The sequence below is a fragment of the Onychomys torridus genome, chromosome 4 (assembly GCF_903995425.1).
Source record: "Onychomys torridus chromosome 4, mOncTor1.1, whole genome shotgun sequence".
Classification (NCBI taxonomy): domain Eukaryota; kingdom Metazoa; phylum Chordata; class Mammalia; order Rodentia; family Cricetidae; genus Onychomys; species Onychomys torridus.
Genome location: NC_050446.1, coordinates 68,624,200 through 68,642,930, shown reverse-complemented (window position 1 = coordinate 68,642,930; position 18,731 = coordinate 68,624,200). Strand labels below are relative to the sequence as shown.

Here is an 18,731-nt window from a genome sequence, read left to right as displayed (position 1 = left end):
TTTTAATGTGGAAAAAAATCTCTTTTAAATAGTTTCCTTTAAAATATCTGATATAAATGACTTACCATGATGGGCATTGAAGACACTTCATATCTTATCTTCACCTTGGCAAAAATAGCCATTTGGGCAAGAAACTGTTCTTGCCTGGACTGCTTGATTAACTGGACATGCAGGACCCATAGAAAGGTGACCACTGAACTTTGCTTGAAAAAATGGTCCTTCAGGTTCCTGCTTCACAGAGGAAACTGCCAGACATTCTACAGGACACTGAGAAAAATAACCAAGAGACTCTAGCCCTGTGGGCTGAAGACAGATGCCCCAACTTTACAAAGGAACATTAGGTGACTGTCCAGGCTGCCAGCTGTCTCTGTCTACTCTTGCAAGACTCCCGAAAAATGCTTGCATCCTTCTCCCGGTTCTCAGGTAATATTATATCCTTCTGAGGTCTTTGATGTGGTTAAGGACTAGATAGTTATAATTTCCTCAGTTATGATAAAAGATACGTTAGATATAAAACCTTAGACTCACAAATATAAGATAGATAGGATATCTTCTTTAATATTGTAACTGTAATTCTTGCTTGATAATTGTTTTGTTATATGTAATTGTACTATGTAAAAGTTAAAACCTTCCTTAAAAAAAAAAAAAGAAAAGGGGAAGTGCTGTGGATATTGCTCTGTGTAAATAAAGTTCTGATTGGCCAGTGGCCAGGCAGGAAGTATAGGCAGGACAAGAGAGAAGAGATTTCTGGGAAGTAGAAAGCTGGGGAGAGACACCGCCAGCCGCCGCCATGAAAAGCAACATGTAAAGACACTGGTAAGCCACGAGCCATGTGGCAAAGTATAGACTAACAGAAATGGGTTAATTGAAGATAGAAAAGGTAGATCACGAGAAGCCTACCACGGCCATACAGTTTCTAAACAATGTAAGTTTCTGTGTGCTTTCTTGGTTGGGTCTGAGCGACTGTGGGACTGGCGGGTAAGAGAGATTTGTCCTGACTGGGCCAGGCAGGAAAACTCTAACTACACCCAAGGAATGCTCAATCATACCACAGAGATACATATTCAACTATGTTCATAGCAGCATTATTTGTAATAGCCAGAACCTGGAAACAACCTAGATGCCCATCAACTAAAGAATGGATTAAGAAAATGTGGTACATATACACAGTGGAGTACTACTCAGCAGAGAAAAACAATGACATCATGAAATTTGCAAGCAAATGGATAGAACTAGAAAAAATCATCCTGAGTGAGGTAACCCAGACTCAGAAGGACAAACATGGTATGTACTCACTCATAAGTGGATACTAGATATAAAGTAAAGGACAATCAGACTGCAACCCACAGATCCAGGGAGGCTATATAGCAGGGGGGACCCTAAGATGACTGTGGCTTATAATAAGTTTTGGTTTTGCCCAATCACTGGGCAAGCTTTAGTGAAACATTTCACTATAAGGATAAGAATCTATAAACCGGGCGGTGGTGGCGCATGCCTGTAATCCCAGCACTCAGGAGGCAGAGCCAGGAGGATCTCTGTGAGTTCAAGGACAGCCTGGTCTACAGAACAAGATCCAGGACAGGTACCAAAACTACAGAGAGACACTGTTTCAAAAAACCAAAAAAAAAAAAAAAAAAAAAAAAAAGGATAGAAGTATAAGAATTTGTACTGTATCAAGCTGATGAAAGAAAATGCTGGCTATACTTTCAGAGAGGAGACTAATATCTTTTTAGACTATGGATTAGCCTATAGAAAAATGTCTGGCCAGGTGGTGGTGGCGCACACCTGTAATCCCAGCACCCGGGAGGCAGAGGCAGGTGGATCTCTGAGTTCGAGGCCAGCCTGGTCTACAGAGCTAGTCCAGGACAGGCTCCAAAGCTACAGAGAAACCCTGTCTTGAAAAATGAAAAAAAAAAAAAAAAAAAAAAAGAAAGAAAAGAAAAATGTCTGCCATAAATCAAACAGTGAAGGCGAAGATGCTCTCTGAACAGATGAAGAAAGGTTTCTTCTGTATCCCAGAATCTAATCAATATTTATATGTATAATTCAGCTATTATTTGGCTTAAAAGGTCTTATTGGTAAATGTTATCATTTTTACTATTTTCTATAGAGAAAATATTTTCCAGTTTCAAATAACCCTGGACTTTTGAATTATAACCTGTTTTTATGTTAAAAAAACAACAACAACTTAACTACCATGACTGTAAATTTGACTATCATAGATGAATAATTATTAATCTCTATTTCTTAATTATATATTACAATTTTAAATGAGTTGCACAAACATAATACCTTAAACAAGAGTAGAAATATATATACAGTATAACAAAATTAACTTTAAATTTGTATCAGTAAACTAAAATCCATAGTAATGTAAAACATTTCAAACAAGTTGTTGCTCTTTAAAAAATTCAATAATCTGGGGCTGGAGAGATGACTCAGCGGTTAAGAGTACTGACTGCTCTTCCAAAGGTCCTGAGTTCAATACCCAGCTACACATGGTGGTTCACAACCATCTGTAATGAGATCTGGTGCCCTCTTCTGGCCTGCAGCCATATATGCAGGCAGAACATTGTATACATAATAACTAAATCATTAAAAAGAAAAAAGATTCAATAACCTATCCTTTCATCCTGTCATATTTGTATCCCCTTTTCTTCTTTAGAAAGAGATTGCATCTATAATCAACCTGCTTTAAATAAAAATAAACATTCATAAAAATAATAATAGTAATAATAATAATAAAATAAAGTGAGCCTAATTTAAGAAAAAAAAAAGAAAATGACAAGGATGTTTGCCAGAGCCACATATTTACCAACATACTAGAGGTCTATGTCAAGGAAAGAATTGGGGTAAATAGTGCTATAGTGGTAAAGAAAGGAATCCAATTTTTATTAAAAAAGAAACTTTTATCATGTGTAGGTAATAAGATTATATAGGAAAAAATTAAATATTGAGCTGCAGTTTTTTATTATTACTTTATTATTATGTGTATGAGTGTTTGTCCTGCATTTTTGTCCACGTACCATGTGTGCTCCTGGTGCCAGTGAGGCCAGAAGAGAGAATCAAATGCTCTGGAACTAGTTTTAGATGTCTGTGAGCCCCTATGTAATAGCTGAGAATTGAACCCAAATCCTCGTAAAAGCAGCTGGTGTTCTTAACTGCTGAGCCATCTCTCCAGCTCCACACAGAAAACAAACAACAACAACAAAACTTTAGATTTATTTTATCTGTGCATGTATACCATGTGCATACCTGATGTTCCTGGAAGTCAGAAAAGGGTGTTGACTTCCCTGGAACTGTCGTTATGGATGGTTGTGAGCCACCATGTGGGAACTGGGAATGGATCCCAGATCTTCTTCAGGAGCAACAAGTGCTCTTAACCTCTGAGCAATCTCTACAGCCCAAAGGAAAAACAAAATGTTTTAAAGAGAGTTTTGTCAGGTGTCGTGGTGTACCCTGTAACCCCAGCACTTGAGAGGCTAAGGCAGGAAGTCTGCCAAGAGTGAGATCAACTTGAGCGACATACTGAAACTTTATCAATAAAAAAGGAGGGAGGGGGTTGGGGATTTAGCTCAGTGGTAGAGAGCTTGCTTAGCAAGCATAAGGCCCTGGGTTCAATCCTTAGCTCCAAAAAAAAAAAAAAAAAAAAAAAAAAAAGAAAAAAAAAGGAAAGAAAGAAAAAAAGAAAGAAAGAAAAAGAAAAAAAAAAGAGGGAGGGATGGCTCTGTCACTAAAGTATTTGCTGCACAGCATGAAAATTGAATTCAACACCTGGCACCTGCATAAAAAGCCAGGATGATGATGCTCACTTGCAAACTAGCACTGGGAGGCATATAAAAGATCCTTGGGGGTGGGATTTAGCTCAGTGGTAGAGCGCTTGCCTAGCAAGCACAAGGCCCTGGGTTTGGTCCTCAGCTGGGGATAGGGGGGAGATCCTTGAAACTCACTGGTCAGCTGGTCTAGTGAGCTTCAGGCCACTCAGAGACCCTCTCATAGAAACACAGTGGGGACAGTATGATGGCACAGTAGGAAAAGTAGGGTAGAGCTGAGCAAGCCTGATGGCCTGAGTTTGATCCCTGGATTCCATGGAGAAAATCTGGATTCTGTGGCACACAGCTTTAACCTCAGCATTCCTATAGCAAGGTGCTAACAGACTGCCTGCAATATACAGCAAGGCAGAAACAACAAAGTGTCCTCTGACCTCCACCCATACACCATGATCATGTGACATGTACATGCCCACACTCATATACACACAACAATAATAAATTTACATTAAAAATAAAAACTAAGGTGGACAGCTCCTAAGGATTGACACTTGAGTTTGATATTTGGCCTTCACACACACACACAAATGAGATGGAGAGCTGTACTGATCGGCTGGAGTGTTGTGGTGCATCCCTTTAATGCCACCACTTGGGAGGCAGAGGCTGGTAGATCACTATAGTTCAAGGCCAGTCTGGTCTACAAAACATGTTCTAGGCTAGTCAGGGCTACATAGTGAGACCTTGTCTCAAACTAAACACAAAAATGCAGAGGATCTCACTACAAGCTCAAATGATTCTCCTGCCTTTGCCTCTAGAGTAGTTGGGATGATGGAGATGTATATATGTCCCTAACTTGGCCTGAGTAGGAAAATATTTAAGTTTTGTGTGTATATATGTACACATATGTGTGCAGAAACCAGAGGGTGATGTCTGTTATCCTCCTCTATTGCTTTCTACCTTACATGTTGAGGCAGAGTCTTTCACTTGAATCTAGAACTCATTATGTTCCAGGGTATGTGTCTCTGCCTTCCATGACTGGGATAATAGGCGGGATACAATGCCACCTGCTGGAAATTTGAACACCTGTCCTTATTACCCGTTGAGTCATCTCACCAATCCCTGAGTGGGAAAAACATTTAAATCTTCAGATAAACTATGACAATAAGTGTAGATTTCTGCTTCTAGCCATGTTAGTATCAGCAATCAAATAATCCTCATAACTTCACACGATTAGAAAAATGAACAAAATATATGAAACAAGTTTTAAGACCATGTACAACAGGCAGACAAAAAGGATGAAAAAGTAATGAGGTTGGCCTGTAACTGTGCCAGCTTACTGCTGGAGAATACATCCAGAATAGGGAGGGAGAAACAAAAGCCTCCACATCTCAGGGAGATGGGCAGATAGACTGTCAATGTGGCAGAGCACTGGGGAGGCAGAGAACAAACATTCTCGGAGACCTTCTTCCAGTCTTTGGCTGAGTATTAATGTGTAAATGTATGTGAGGCAATTACACAAGGTTAGAGGAAATAAAAACACCAGGAATTAGCTGGAGAAAGTCTATCTTCAATAAAAAGGGTTGGGTTTTTACTATCCTGTCTTTGCTTCCTGAGTGCTGAGATTACAGGCTGTGAAATGACACTATAAGCCATTCTTAATAAAAAGGGAATCTACTGGGTATGCTAGCTACACTTCGGGGCAGGCCTCATGCCCAGGAGTAGTTGGCCAACACAAAATGAACTAAATAGTATTTTTGTAGACTTTTGTCTCGTTTTGATTTGGTTGGCTTTTTTTTGTTTGTTTGTTTGTTTTTTGTTTTTGTTTTTGTTTTTTTTTTCCAGACAGGGTTTCTCTGTGTAGCTTTGCACCTTTCCTGGAACTCACTTTGTAGACCAGGCTGGCCTCAAACTCACAGAGATCCGCCTGCCTCTGCCTCCCGAGTGCTGGGATTAAAGGCGTGCACCACTACCGCCTGTTTTTTTTTTTTTTTTTTTTTTTAAGACAAAGGTCTAATTATATAGCTCTGGCAGTCCTGGAACTCACTATGTAGACCAGGTTAGCCCTGAACTCACAAAGTTCTGCCTGAGTCTGCCTAAATGCTGGATTAAAGGCATGCACCACTATTCTTGCCTCTGGGCTTTTGTTGTTGTTGTCTTATTGGTCTTTTGCTTGTTTATTTTTGTGTGTGTATGTTTTGCATGGGGGTTGCTTGTTTTTAAGAAATAGCAAAGTTGGTTAGGTAGGGAGGTGGGGAGAAATTGAGGAAAGCGAAAACATGACCAAAATATACTGTATAAAATCATTTTTTCAAATCAGGTCAAGGCATGGCGACACATGCCTTTAATCCCAACACTCAGGAGGCAGAGGTGGGCAGATGGGAGGAGTAGAAAAGGGGTAACAATGAGGAGAAGGAGAAAAGAGGGAGAAACTATTGGAAGAAAAGTGACCTGAAAATTGCCAAATCTAGAGCCAACTATAAACCCAGAGATTGACATTCAATGACTGCAAGAAAAACGTGGAAAATTAAGAAACATATCACAATCTTTTGTTTGTCTAATTTTTATTGAACTATTTTTGGTTTTTTGAGACAGTTTCTCCATGCAGCCCTGGCTGTCCTGGAGCTTGCTGTGTAGACCAGGTTGGCCTCAAATTCATAGATTCTCCTGTCCCTGTTTCCCAAGCTCTAGAATCAAAGGCATGCACCACTACCACTGGCTTCCTTTTATTTTTTTGAGGCGTGGTTTCATGTAGCCAGGTTGGCCTCCAAATCAGTCTGTAGACTGAGGCTGACCTTAAACTCCTGGTCCTCTTACCTTCACCTCTCAAGAGTTAGGATTGCAGGAGTGTGCCACCATGCATGGGTTACATGAGAACTATTTTTAAAGGAGCCAGAAAAAATTCATATAGAGATATTTATAAGATTGGTGGCAAACTTCTCATTAGAAAGCATCTTTGAAGAGGCTGGAGAAGAGGGCCTGAGTTTGGTTCCCAGCACCCATCTTGAGCAGCTTACAAGTACCCATATGTAACTCTTACTCCAAGGGATCTGATGCCTTCTGCACTCATATACACATACCCACATACAAACATACACATACCCCCATACAAACACACGTACATGCACATAATTTTAAAATAAAATAATAAAGTAAAAGTAAAACTTAAAAAAAGAAAACATATTTGAAATACTGGAAGAAAAATAAATGAACAACACATTTTGCAACATAAATGTATCAATTTTTTATTTGTCAATTAAAACGTACTTTTAGGGTCGGTGAGACAGCTCAGTAGGTAAAGGCACTTGCTGCTGCCAAGACTGACGACCTGAGTTCAATCCCCAGAACCCACATGGTGGAGGAGAGAACCAACTCCCGCAAGTTGTCCTCTGACTTCCATATATTTGAACACTCTTTCTCACAGAAAAACAATAAAGGTAAAAAATAATTTTCTAAAAATTATGGAACTAGAATTCTTTTCTGTTTGTTTTTTTTTTTTTTTTCAGACAGAGTTTCTCTGTGTAACAGCCCTAGCTGCCCTGGAACTCGCTTTGTAGCCCAGGCTGGCCTCCAGCTCACAGAGATCCACCTGCCTCTGCCTCCTGAGTGCTGGGATCAAAGTTGTGCACCGCCATAACTGGCCTAGAATTCTATATATAATAAAAAACACCTTCCTTAAAAATACAGCAAAATTCTCTTTTAGGCAAATAGAAGTGGAAAGATTTCATTACCAACTAATCTATATTACAGAAAATAGTATAGGATTTTGTTCAGACAGAGAAAGATATTTCCAAGAAGAAATCTAGATCACATAAAAGAATGAAGGGCTTTGGAAGTAACAATAGATAGACAAATGTGTTTCTTTTTTTTTTTTTTCCAGAGCTGAGGATTGAACCCAGGGCCTTGCGCTTGCTAGGCAAGTACTCTACCACTGAGCTAAATCCCCAACCCCAACAAATATGTTTTCTACACTTAAAAATCTTTGCCAGGTGGTGGTGGTATATGCCTTTAGTCCCAGCACTCAAGAGGCAGAAGCAGGTGGATCTCTGTGAGCTCAAGGCCAGCCTGGTCTACAGAGTGAGTTCCAGGACTGCCAGGGCTGTTACACAAGGAAATCCTGTCTCAAAAAAAAAAAAAAAAAAAAAAAAAAATCTTTGGAGCTAGGCATGGTGGTGCACACCTTTGATCCCAGTACTCAGGAGGCAAAGGCGGGCAATTTCTGTGAGTTCCAGGTCAGCCTGTTCTACATAGGCAGTTTTGGGACAGCCTGGACTACATAGAGACCCTATCTCAAAAATAGGGTTGTGAGGTAGGCTAGAGAGCCAGCTCAGCAGTTAGGAGCACTTGTTCTTACAGAGGACCCAGAGTTGATTTCCAGCACCACCTGTTGGTGGCTCACTATTCGCAATTCCAGTTCCAGGGAATAAAATCCCTTTTGACCTCCTGACACCAGGATGCATGTGGCGTGTGTGTGTGTGTGTGTGTGTGTGTGTGTGTGTGTGTGTGTGTGTGTTCATGTAGACAAAACACTCATATGCATAAAAAATAAAACAAATCTAAAAAAAATGTTCATTATTAAAAAAGGGAGGGTGGATTGTAGCTTAGTAAGAGTAGCTTAGCATGCACAAGGCCTGGGATTCAATTCCCCATAACCTCCACACACCTGTAAAAGATTTCCACACTATAGCTGGCCTCGGGACTGTTGGTTCAAGACCAGCTTAAGTTATATAGAGATACCTGGTCTCAAGAGCACACACAAAAAGATTTCTACACTAAACCCAGCCACTCCAGTCCAAAGTATTTACTAAAGAAAAGAAATATTTCCATACAAATACTGTACATGAATAGTCATAGCATCTTTATTTGTAGCAATCAAAAACTGGAAAATATAAACATTCTTCAACAGGTAATGGACAAATTATAATGTATTATTATAATGGAACACTATCCAGAAAGGAAAAAAAAAAAAAAAACTACGGATACACATAAAAAGGTAGATGCATCTCAAATCAAGTAAAAACAGCTAAACCAAAAAATCAAGACTATATTTTCTATGACTATCTATATAAGAATTTTCAGCTGGGCACAGCGGCATATACCTTTAATCCCAGCACTTGGGAGGCAGAGGCAGGTGATCAGAGTTCAAGGCCAGCCTGGTCTACAGAGAGCTAGTTCCAGGACAGCCAGAGTTACACAGAGAAAGTCTGTCTTGAAAAAAAAAACAAAAACAAAAACAAAAAATAAGAAATTTCAAGAAAATGTAAATTAATCTATAGGGAAAGAAAGCAGATCAGTAGTTTCCAAGGACAGGAGCAAGAATATAAAGAAACGGATTCAGCCAGGCGGTGGTGGCACACCTTTAATCCCAGCACTTGGGAGGCAGAGGCAGGTGGATCTCTGTGAGTTCGAGGCCAGCCTGGGCTACAGGGGGAGTTCCAGGACAGGCACCAAAACTACACAGAGAAACCCTCTCTCAAAAACGAATAAATAAACAAATAAAGTGGAGAGTGACTGAGGAAGACACCCAAGGTTGACTCCCAGCCTCCACACATATGTGTGTGAGCATCCATATGCACATGTACACTCACATACACCATATATATACACACACACAGAATTAAAGAAGAAATAATACCAAGTCTACAAACCCAGAAAACTGAAGCTGAGAGAGTCCTTCCCACTCATTTTATGAGGTCTGCACTACACTGACACTAAAATGAAAGGTATCGCCAATAATAAAGGGGAAGGGGAGGAGGAGAGAGGAAGGAAGGGAAAGGAAGGGGAGGGGAGGGAAGGAGGAGGGAAGGAAAGGTGGGAGGGAGGGAGGAAGGGAGGAAGGAAAGAGAAAAAAGTAAAATTACAGAGCCAGGAATGATGACACATGTTTGCAATCCTAGTTGAGGCAGGGAGGATCAGAACTTCTGAGTCATCCTTACACAGTTAAATTCAAGGCCAACCTAGGTACTAGTATAGTATGGCATACTGGGGAAATATTTGACATAACAAGTTAACTGCAATGTTCTATGATAGAATATTTATGTGCTAATACTAGAAGAGATGGATGGATGTGTGTAATAGTGTATACACGCACAAAGAAATGTTCAAAAATGGCGATTTTAGGTATTTACTCAAATCTTTAAACTTTTATTAGTTGAATTTTATAATGGACATTAAGTTTTACAAGAGTACATTAAGGATTTCTTCATTTTGAAAATGTAATGCATAGTCCCTCACCAAGGGTTTGAAAGATGTTAAGATCAGAGCCAGGATCACTAAAGTGACATACCATGACCCTGCTGTCACCCTGTAACTGTTCTCAAGCAACCTTCTATCAGCATCCGGGCGGGGACAAACACTAACATACCTTTTCTCTGCTCCAACCTAGCTCCCTGTGAGGCACAAAGTTCAAATGCTCAAACCGGTCTCCATGGCAGTGTAAGGAAACGCTGGCTCTGTGCATACATAACAACATATATGTATCATAAAAGGTGATGCGGGTGTGTGGGGGGGGGCTGGGGCAGATGTATGCTTAGCACAAGTGTGGCTCTTCAACACCCTCTTCTACAAGACAAAGTGGGGTGGGGTGTGGAAACAAAGGCAGCTCAGTGTGGCGCAGACTCCAGGCAGCTGTCATTCTCCTTCAGTCAGGATGCTGTTCCCTAGACTATCTTAGACTACTGCATATCACCTCCAGGAGTAACCACTTTTCTCTATTCCCACGGCCTAGATTCCTGGGGGGCGGGGAAGTCTCCTGCCAGAGTTCTTTGTTCTGGCGTCAGTTTAGACTCCCTTCTTGGTCACCCACCCTGTCGGGGGCAGGAGGGCTACACAGCCCTGTCCTCAGCACTCTTCTGGCCACCTTCCTTCTAAATCCTGTGCTTGTCTTCCTGACACCCATCCCACCCTGACCCCTGACTCCCGTGCCTGTCCAAGCTGGCCTTTCCAATGAGAAGCTTCCCAAAGCCTCCCACCTAGAGAGGCCTCATCTGGGATACAACTTCACCTCTTCCAATTCTAAACTAGAGTTGGAGAAATGGTAAGCTAGAATGTAAGCATGATGTGTGCTTTATCTTATTTAGCTACAAAAATACTTAAAACCTCTGAAGACTAGTTAACTAATGTGCCAGTAATAGGCTAGGTAGAGTGAGCTAATCCAAGGCTCAGCTATTTGGGAATCACTTGAACCTAGAAGTGTAGGGCCAGCCAGGGAAACATAGTGAGACCTTGTCTCAAAAAAGAAAATAAAGTGGTTAATAAGGTATTTTTCTATTATTTGAAGACAATCAAAAAGTTGTTTATTTATCTATCTATCTATTCATTTATTTATTTATTTTAAGCTGAAGATCTAACCCAGGGCCTTGCGCTATCTATCTATCTATCTATCTATTCATTTATTTATTTATTTATTTATTTTGAGCTGAGGATCTAACCCAGGGCCTTGCGCTTGCTAGGCAAGCGCTCTACCACTGAGCTAAATCCCCAACCTTGAAAAATAATTTTTAAAAAATGGTACTTTGATGTTATGTCCATTTGGAACTTTTTAAAATTAGGACGTAGGAAAAGGAGGGAATTCAGTGTGGGTTACTAGCAGATCTGATCTCAAACAATGATAGCTGGACATGGTAGCACATGCCTTTAATTCCACCACTCTGGAGACAGAGGCAGATGGATCTCTGTGAGTTTCAGGCCAGCCTGGTCTACCTAACAAGTTTCAAGCCATCAAGGGCTACATAGTAAGACCTTGTCTCAGGCGGTAGTGGCCTATACCTTTAATCCCAGCACTCGGGAGACAGAGCCAGGCGGATCTTTGTGAGTTCAAAGCCAGCCTGGTCTACAGAGTGAGATCCAGGAAAGGCGCAAAGCTACACAGAGAAGCCCTGCCTCAAAAAGCCAAAAAAAAAAAAAAAAAAAAAGAAGAAGAAAGAAAGAAAGAAAACCAAAACCAAATAAACAAGAACCATACAGCACATATATAAAGACCATAATATACTTTCAGGCTTTATTTGAAAAAGGAAGGGGTTGGGGATTTAGCTCAGTGGTAGAGTGCTAAGGCCCTGGGTTCGATCTTCAGCTCTGGCCAAAAAAAAAAAAAAAATCCAAAAATTTAGGACCTACATTTTTGCATTAAAACTGTCTCTTTACTACTAACTATATACCCACAACCCACAACCTGTTTCACTTGAGGTCTGTGGAGTTTTTCTTACTTAAGTTCTAAAACTAGAAAGTCACTTTTTTTTTCAAGACAAGGTTTTGTGGTGACATTGTGTCCCCCAATATATTGTGCACCCTAATAAACTTATCTAGGGCCAGAGAACAGAACAGCCACTTGATAGACATAGAGGCCAGAAAATGGGGGCACACACATTTTTTTTTTCCCACCCAGACAGGGTTTCTCTGTGTAGCTTTGCACCTTTCCTGGAACTCACTTGGTAGCCCAGGCTGGCCTCAAACTCACAGAGATCCGCCTGACTCTGCCTCCTGAGTGCTGGGATTACAGGCGTGTGCCACCACCGCCCGGCTGACACACACACCTTTAATCCTAGCATTCCAGAGGCAGAGATCCATCCAGATCTCTGTGAGTTCAAAGCCACACTGGAAACAGCCAGACATGGTGACACATGCCTTTAACCCCAGGAAGTGATGGCAGGAAGCAGAAAGGTATATAAAGTGTAAGGACCAGGGACTAGAGCCCTTGTTAAGCTTTTAGGCTTTTAGCAGCAGTTCAGCTGAGATCCATTCGGATGAGGACACAGAGGCTTTCAGTCTGAGGAAACAAGATCAGCTGAGGAATTTTCAAGGTGAGGTTGGATGTGGCTTGTTCTGTTTCTCTGATCATTCAGCGTTCACTCCAATACCTGGCTCCAGGTTTGTTTTTATTAATAAGACCTTTTAAGATTCACGTTACAGGGTTTCTCTGTGTAGCTTTGCACCCTTCCTGGAACTCACTTTGTAGACCAAGCTGGGCTCAAACTCACAGAGATTCACCTGCCTCTGCCTCCCCAGTGCTACGATTAAAGGCGTGTGCCAAAAGTCACTTTTTATAGTACAACTCTTCAACGTCAGCTACCAGCCAGACAAGGTAGATGTCCTAGAGAGCCGATATCTGCTTCAGGCCGCAGGAATATATCATAAGAACTCAGCTGGTTATGGCAAAGTCACTACCTGGAGGGATCAAGGATTTCCTCCAGAGGAAACCAAATTCCAAGGTGCTTTTGGTGTTATTTGGCTTGTTATATATCAGCTGTATTCTGTTATGAAAATCATGTGTGCCTTCATAGTTTTCCTAATTGACTTCCTAAGAAGGGCTAACAGTGTGGACTGGACATACACATTCCAGGAATTTGGAGAACAGCCTCAGGAAAGGCTTCCTCTAGAATCAGATATCTCCCTTAGCCACTTTCAAGGACTAACAAAAAAAAAAAAAAAACCAGTCCACACGTAAGTCTCCTGATTTAAGGTAAATTCCACAAGAAGACACCGCCTTGGTCAGGTGTACGTTAAGTAATAGCTTTACATAATTTAGCTCAGACCCTCCTTTCTTACAGCCTTACTAACTCTATAGACCTCTAACTCCTTACCTAACCACTTCTAGGAATATTTAGATAACCTTCTGTGCTGGTAGCTATGCACAGCCCGAACCTCAGTTCAAGTCTCCCTGTAATTATCATCATTGGCAGCATTCGGCCAGGTCCATCCCCAGATGGAGGAAAGTATCTTATCAGAGATACCTCTGTACTCTCTAAGAACAGACTTAAGCATCCAGGCTATCTGTTTGAGAAGGCCTGGTGGGTGTGCCAATTAAGCTTTACTTCCTCCTTTCCCAAACCTTACCTCTAGTTCCAGATCTCCCTTTTACTATCACCAGAGGCATCTAGCTGTACACTAGCTAGTGTTGCCTAGCGACTGAGCATACTTTCCGCCACCTTGCAGGAAAATGGCAGATAGCTTGGGCAGATAGGAGCCACAGGAAAAAAGGCAGTTTTATTTTCTCCCATTGACCTAGCAACTTATAGATTCTTAACATTTTCTACCAATCACGTTTAAGACTGTAGTTGAGCACATAAGATCCCTTTTCTTGATATTACCCAAATTTAACCTTTAGTTAATTCATTTCCCCATTGGTCACTTCCCTTTGGGGTTGCAAATGATAATTAACAGTTATCGCCCCTTTCTGTGATTCTTTTTGTTTTGTTTTTGGAGACAGGGTTTCTCTGTGTAGCTTTGTGCCTTTCCTGGAACTCACTTTGTAGGCCAGGCTGGCCTCAAACTCACAGAGATCCGCCTGCCTCTGCCTCCCGAGTGCTGGGATTAAAAGCGTGCACCACCACCGCCCGGTGCAAACCTTCTACCACAGAACTACATCTTGACATCCCCCACTTAAGGTTTTATTGTTTACTATGCATTTGTTTGGTTTGATTTGGGTTTTTTCTTTGTTTGTTTGTTTTGAGATAGGGTCTTTCTATGTAGCTCTAGCTGGCCTGGAACTCTCTATTTAGACCAAGCTGGCCTCAAACTCATTGAGATTATCTACCTCTATCTAATGAGTACTGGAACTAGAGATATGTGCCCCCATGCCTGGCTATTTGATTTGCTGGAAAAAAGGGTCTCATTTTAGTCCAGGCTGGCTTTGCATTACCAAGGGAATACTGCTTGTAAGTGTATATATACCAGGACTTCCAGGGCACAGAAGAACGGAGAAGAGAAAAGAGAATAGAAGAACTAGATGGGTAAGAACTTGAGAGGAACAAACTGAGATGAGGAAGAACTAGATTGAAGGGCTAGAAGACAGTACTAGAGGAATGAAATGGAAGATGAGGAAGAGCCAGTTGGGGAAGAACAAGATGAGGAAGAGCCAGATGAGAGAGAAGGAGATGGGAGAGGAGCTGAGATGGGAAAGAACTAGATGGATGAGAACCTAGAATGGGCAGAACAAAGATGAAGAAATGAAGATAGAACCTAGAGGGGGCAACAGATAAATGTAAAGACAAATTAGGCAAGAAAGGAGCTAAAAATGAGAACAGAGTATAAGCTTGTAGAGAGAGAACTGAAGGAATAATAAAGTGTATGGACTAAGGAATTTCATGTACACAGATTCATTTCTTTTCTTCAAAGATTAATTATCAGCTGGTTGTAGATTCTTTCTGGACCCTGGGAGGGGACTATTGAGGGGCTGGACCCCCTTAGTCCCCGATAGATATCTCAGCAATTGAAGATAAACCTTAGCATCTTAAATCATTTCTAAGGGGACTGGTGGGCATGGTGGTACACATCTATAATTCCACACTTGAGAGATGGATATAGGAGAGTCCTCAGGGATTCAAAGTCATCCTTAGCTACATAGAAAGGTCAAGGTCAGCCTGGCCTAAAGTGAGACCCTTTTTTCCAGCAAATCAAAAAGCCAGGCATAGGGGCACATACCTCTAGTTCCAGTACTCATTAGATAGAGGTAGATAATCTCAATGAGTTTGAGGCCAGCCTGGTCTAAATAGAAAGTTCCAGGCCAGCTAGAGCTACACAGAAAGACCCTATCTCAAAACAAACAAACAAACAAAAAACCCAAATCAAACCAAACAAATGCATAGTAAACAATAAAACCTTAAGTGGGGGATGTCAAGATGTAGTTCTGTGGTAGAAGGTTTGCCTTTGAGCCCTAATGGGTCATGGGACAACGAAAAACCTAAAAACTGCACCAAATCTTCAGATCTTGCCTGACACCTGAGCACCACACTTTCCTTATTCTCTCCTGATTAAGTACTGTTCCTCAGTCATCCAGGAAGCCATCACCATCATCTCTAACTCAAGGGGGCTCTCCTTTTGTGTTCAAGAGCATTAGGCATCGATGGGCATTGTTTGTTGTTTTATATCCCCTAGTCCAGGTGTTCTTCAAGCTCCTCATTCAGTCAACAATACAAAGCAGCTACTCTAGGCCAAAAGGCTGTTTTAGGCCCTGAGGGTATGGTGACAAAACAGAAAGACAAAGTCCCTGCCATCGTGACTATTTCCAATGAGCAAAGATAGAGAAATACAATATTTCAAATACTGGTATTTGGGGGATATGTGAAGCTGGGCAATTACTGGTGGGGTAATGATTGGGTGGGGTGGGGGCTACTTCCTCCATAACAAGGCAAATCAAGCCAGTCATGGTGGTACATGCCTTTAATACCAGCACTCTTGAGGCAGAGGCAGATGGATCTCAATGAATTCAAGGCAAACTTGGTCTACATAGTTCTGAGCCAGCTGAAGCTACATAGTGAAGCCCTGTTTCAAAAATAAATAATTAAATAATCAGAAGGCAGATTAGGAGCTGGAGAGATGCCTCAGCTGTTAGAAGCACTTCTTGCTCTTGCAGAAGACCCAGGTTTGGTTCTCAGCGCTCATGTGGCAGCCCACAACCATCTATGTGACTCCAGTTCCAAAGGATCTGATGCCCACTTCTGGCCTCTGAAGGCACCGGTATTGTTACACATACATACATGCAGAAAAAATATTCATATACCAAAAAATAATAACATATAAAATCTTTTTAAAAAATAGTGAAAAGCAGATTAAGTGGAGACTTGAACTGTAAGTGAGAGCCAGCCATGAGAAAACTATAGAAAAGAGAACTCCAGCCCAAGGGAGAAACAAAAGGAATGGAAGTAGCTGGTGTACCTGAACCACAGGATGTGCTATGGTTTAGGGATGAATTGTGCCCCGCCCCCAAGGCTCACATATTGATGATCTGGTCTCCAGGTGATGGCATTGAAAGGTGACTGCATGGTGAGGGTGCTAACTTCATAGCTGCTTTAGTTTATGAATGGGCTTCAAACTAAATGGGCTAGTAGGACATGGAACCTGGTTGCAGGAAGCCGGCCACTGGGGGACATGCATTTCAAGGGCATCACTTACTCCAGGTCATTACAATCAATGTCTCTGCTTCCTGACTGTGGTGAGATGAGCAGCGGGGCTCGACAATACTCATGCCACGATGCTCACATGCCCAGGTAAAGTCGAGCCACCAAACGTGGACTGGCATCTCTACAACCATCTTTCGTCCTTTGAGTCATTTCTCTCGGGAACTGTCAGAGTAATGAAAAACTAACACAGGAAAGACAGACAAACTGAGACTAAAGAAGAAGGGATACAGGAGGGCATGGCTGAGGCAGGCAAGCCTGATCTATATAGTGCTTTTCAGGCCAGTCAAGGCTACACAGTGAAACTCTATCTCAAAAAGAAGGTTAAGAAGAAAAAGAGGAGGAGGAAGAGGAATAGAGAGAGATTCTATAAATGACTGATTAGTCTATACCTTTTAATATTTTATTTTATTTTATTTTAAAGATTTATTTATTTATGATGCATACTGGAGAGGGCACCAGATCTCACTACAGATGATAGTGAGCCATCATGTGATTGCTGGGAATTGAACTCAGGACCTCTGGAAGAGCGTTCGGTGCTCTTAGCCTCTGAGCCATCTCTCCAGACCCACTTTTTAATATTTTAAAGGCCAGTATTCAAAATACATTTGAGTTTTGTTATCATTTATAAGTTTGAAAAAAAACACCCACTTACTTTCTGGCTCCCAGCCACCTTGCTACTAGATATCATTCCTTCCACTCCTCCAATAAACAGTTGTATAGTGCAACCATCTGACACCTGGAACCACTTACCCCTTTAATGAAGACTGGTTTGTCCTTTATGCCAAAGTTCCAGATCATGATGTCACCCCCTTTGGAGCCCACAGCCAGGGTGCTCGGATGAGTCGGGTGCCATACCAGGGATGTAGTCCTCCTGTCAAAGGGGACAGCTTTTTGGAATACCCGGTAAGAAGCCAGAGAGTGCAGAAAGGACTTCTGGAGACCCTAATACAGAGAAAACAGAATTAATCTGAATTCACTGAATTACAACTCATGGCCTGAGCTGGGCATGTGGCAAGGCCTTTAACTCCAGTATTCAGGAGGCAGAGGCAGGTGATTTCTGTCAGACTGAACCCAGCCAGGTCTACATACAGAGATCCAGGCAAGCCAAGGCTACATAGTGAGATCTTGTCTCAAAAACATAAATACAAATTAAATCAGGTCCTAGATAAACGGTCACTCTCTGGCTCCTTCACGGATACACATTAAGATTATGTCTTCTCTAGCCTTGTGCATGGAATATCTGCAGTGTACGTGAACTAATCCTGGAAACGAGGACAGAATGCATTCCAGCCGGGATGTTTACAGGGTAAAACTTTCTCCTTGACTGAGTGTTCAGTAGGCCAGTCATCACAGCCAGGTGACCTGACCATTCTGACAGTCCGCTGAACCAGTTTTTTTTTTTTTTTAAATCTAGTTAGAGCTTGCAATAGTTGAAAACCTTTGAGCACCTCAGACAGGAAACATCTCACCTGCTGTAGTGATGGCCAGGTGGCTTTGCCCAACTTATGCTGGTAAAGATCCTTGATGATGCTGCTACTCCGTGGAGGGATCTGCAGGCTAGACAACTCTGCCAAAAGGCAGCACGACTCACATTTCCTGCTAGAAACTGCCAAGAAAGAACACATACACGTTTTCCTGTCAACAGTCTCAGGAAAGGCTTTTCCCCAACCCTTTGCTGTTTCATTCAGTAGGGCCGATCTGTCTGATCACTTCCTAAAAGCCTTTCCCATGTACTGTTGAGTCTCACTCAACCCAATAAAGAAGTAATAACCCTTCTCCAAACACCCTCCTTCCAAACAGTAATTCTGAACTTAACCTGGATATGACCTTGCAGGGTTCCTAGAAGCTGAGCCAGAGATACACAATGAAGGACACTGCAGACTTTTCTTGTGTGGGAGTTGAGAGGCAATCTTAAAATCACATACCAAAATTTCTAGGACAGCCAGAAGCAACTTCTTAGGAAAGATGTTTAATTTTATATTAAAATAATGTAAGAGGTATCCAAACACGGTGGTGTATAACTAATCCCAGCACTCTGAAGGCTGCAGCAGAAACAGCTTGAATTTGA

General features: G+C 41.6%; 1 protein-coding gene across 1 annotated transcript in view; it reads right to left on the bottom strand.

Annotated features, from left to right (window-relative positions):
• Positions 1-18,731, bottom strand: part of Ddb2 (damage specific DNA binding protein 2) — a 44,109-nt gene that overhangs the window by 24,319 nt on the left and 1,059 nt on the right. The window contains exons 2-3 of the mRNA XM_036184454.1: positions 18,133-18,269; positions 17,414-17,605 (exon numbers count right to left, since the gene is read on the bottom strand). Of these exons, the coding sequence (XP_036040347.1) occupies positions 17,414-17,605; positions 18,133-18,269 (329 nt within the window). The remainder of the gene's footprint in view (positions 1-17,413; positions 17,606-18,132; positions 18,270-18,731) is intronic.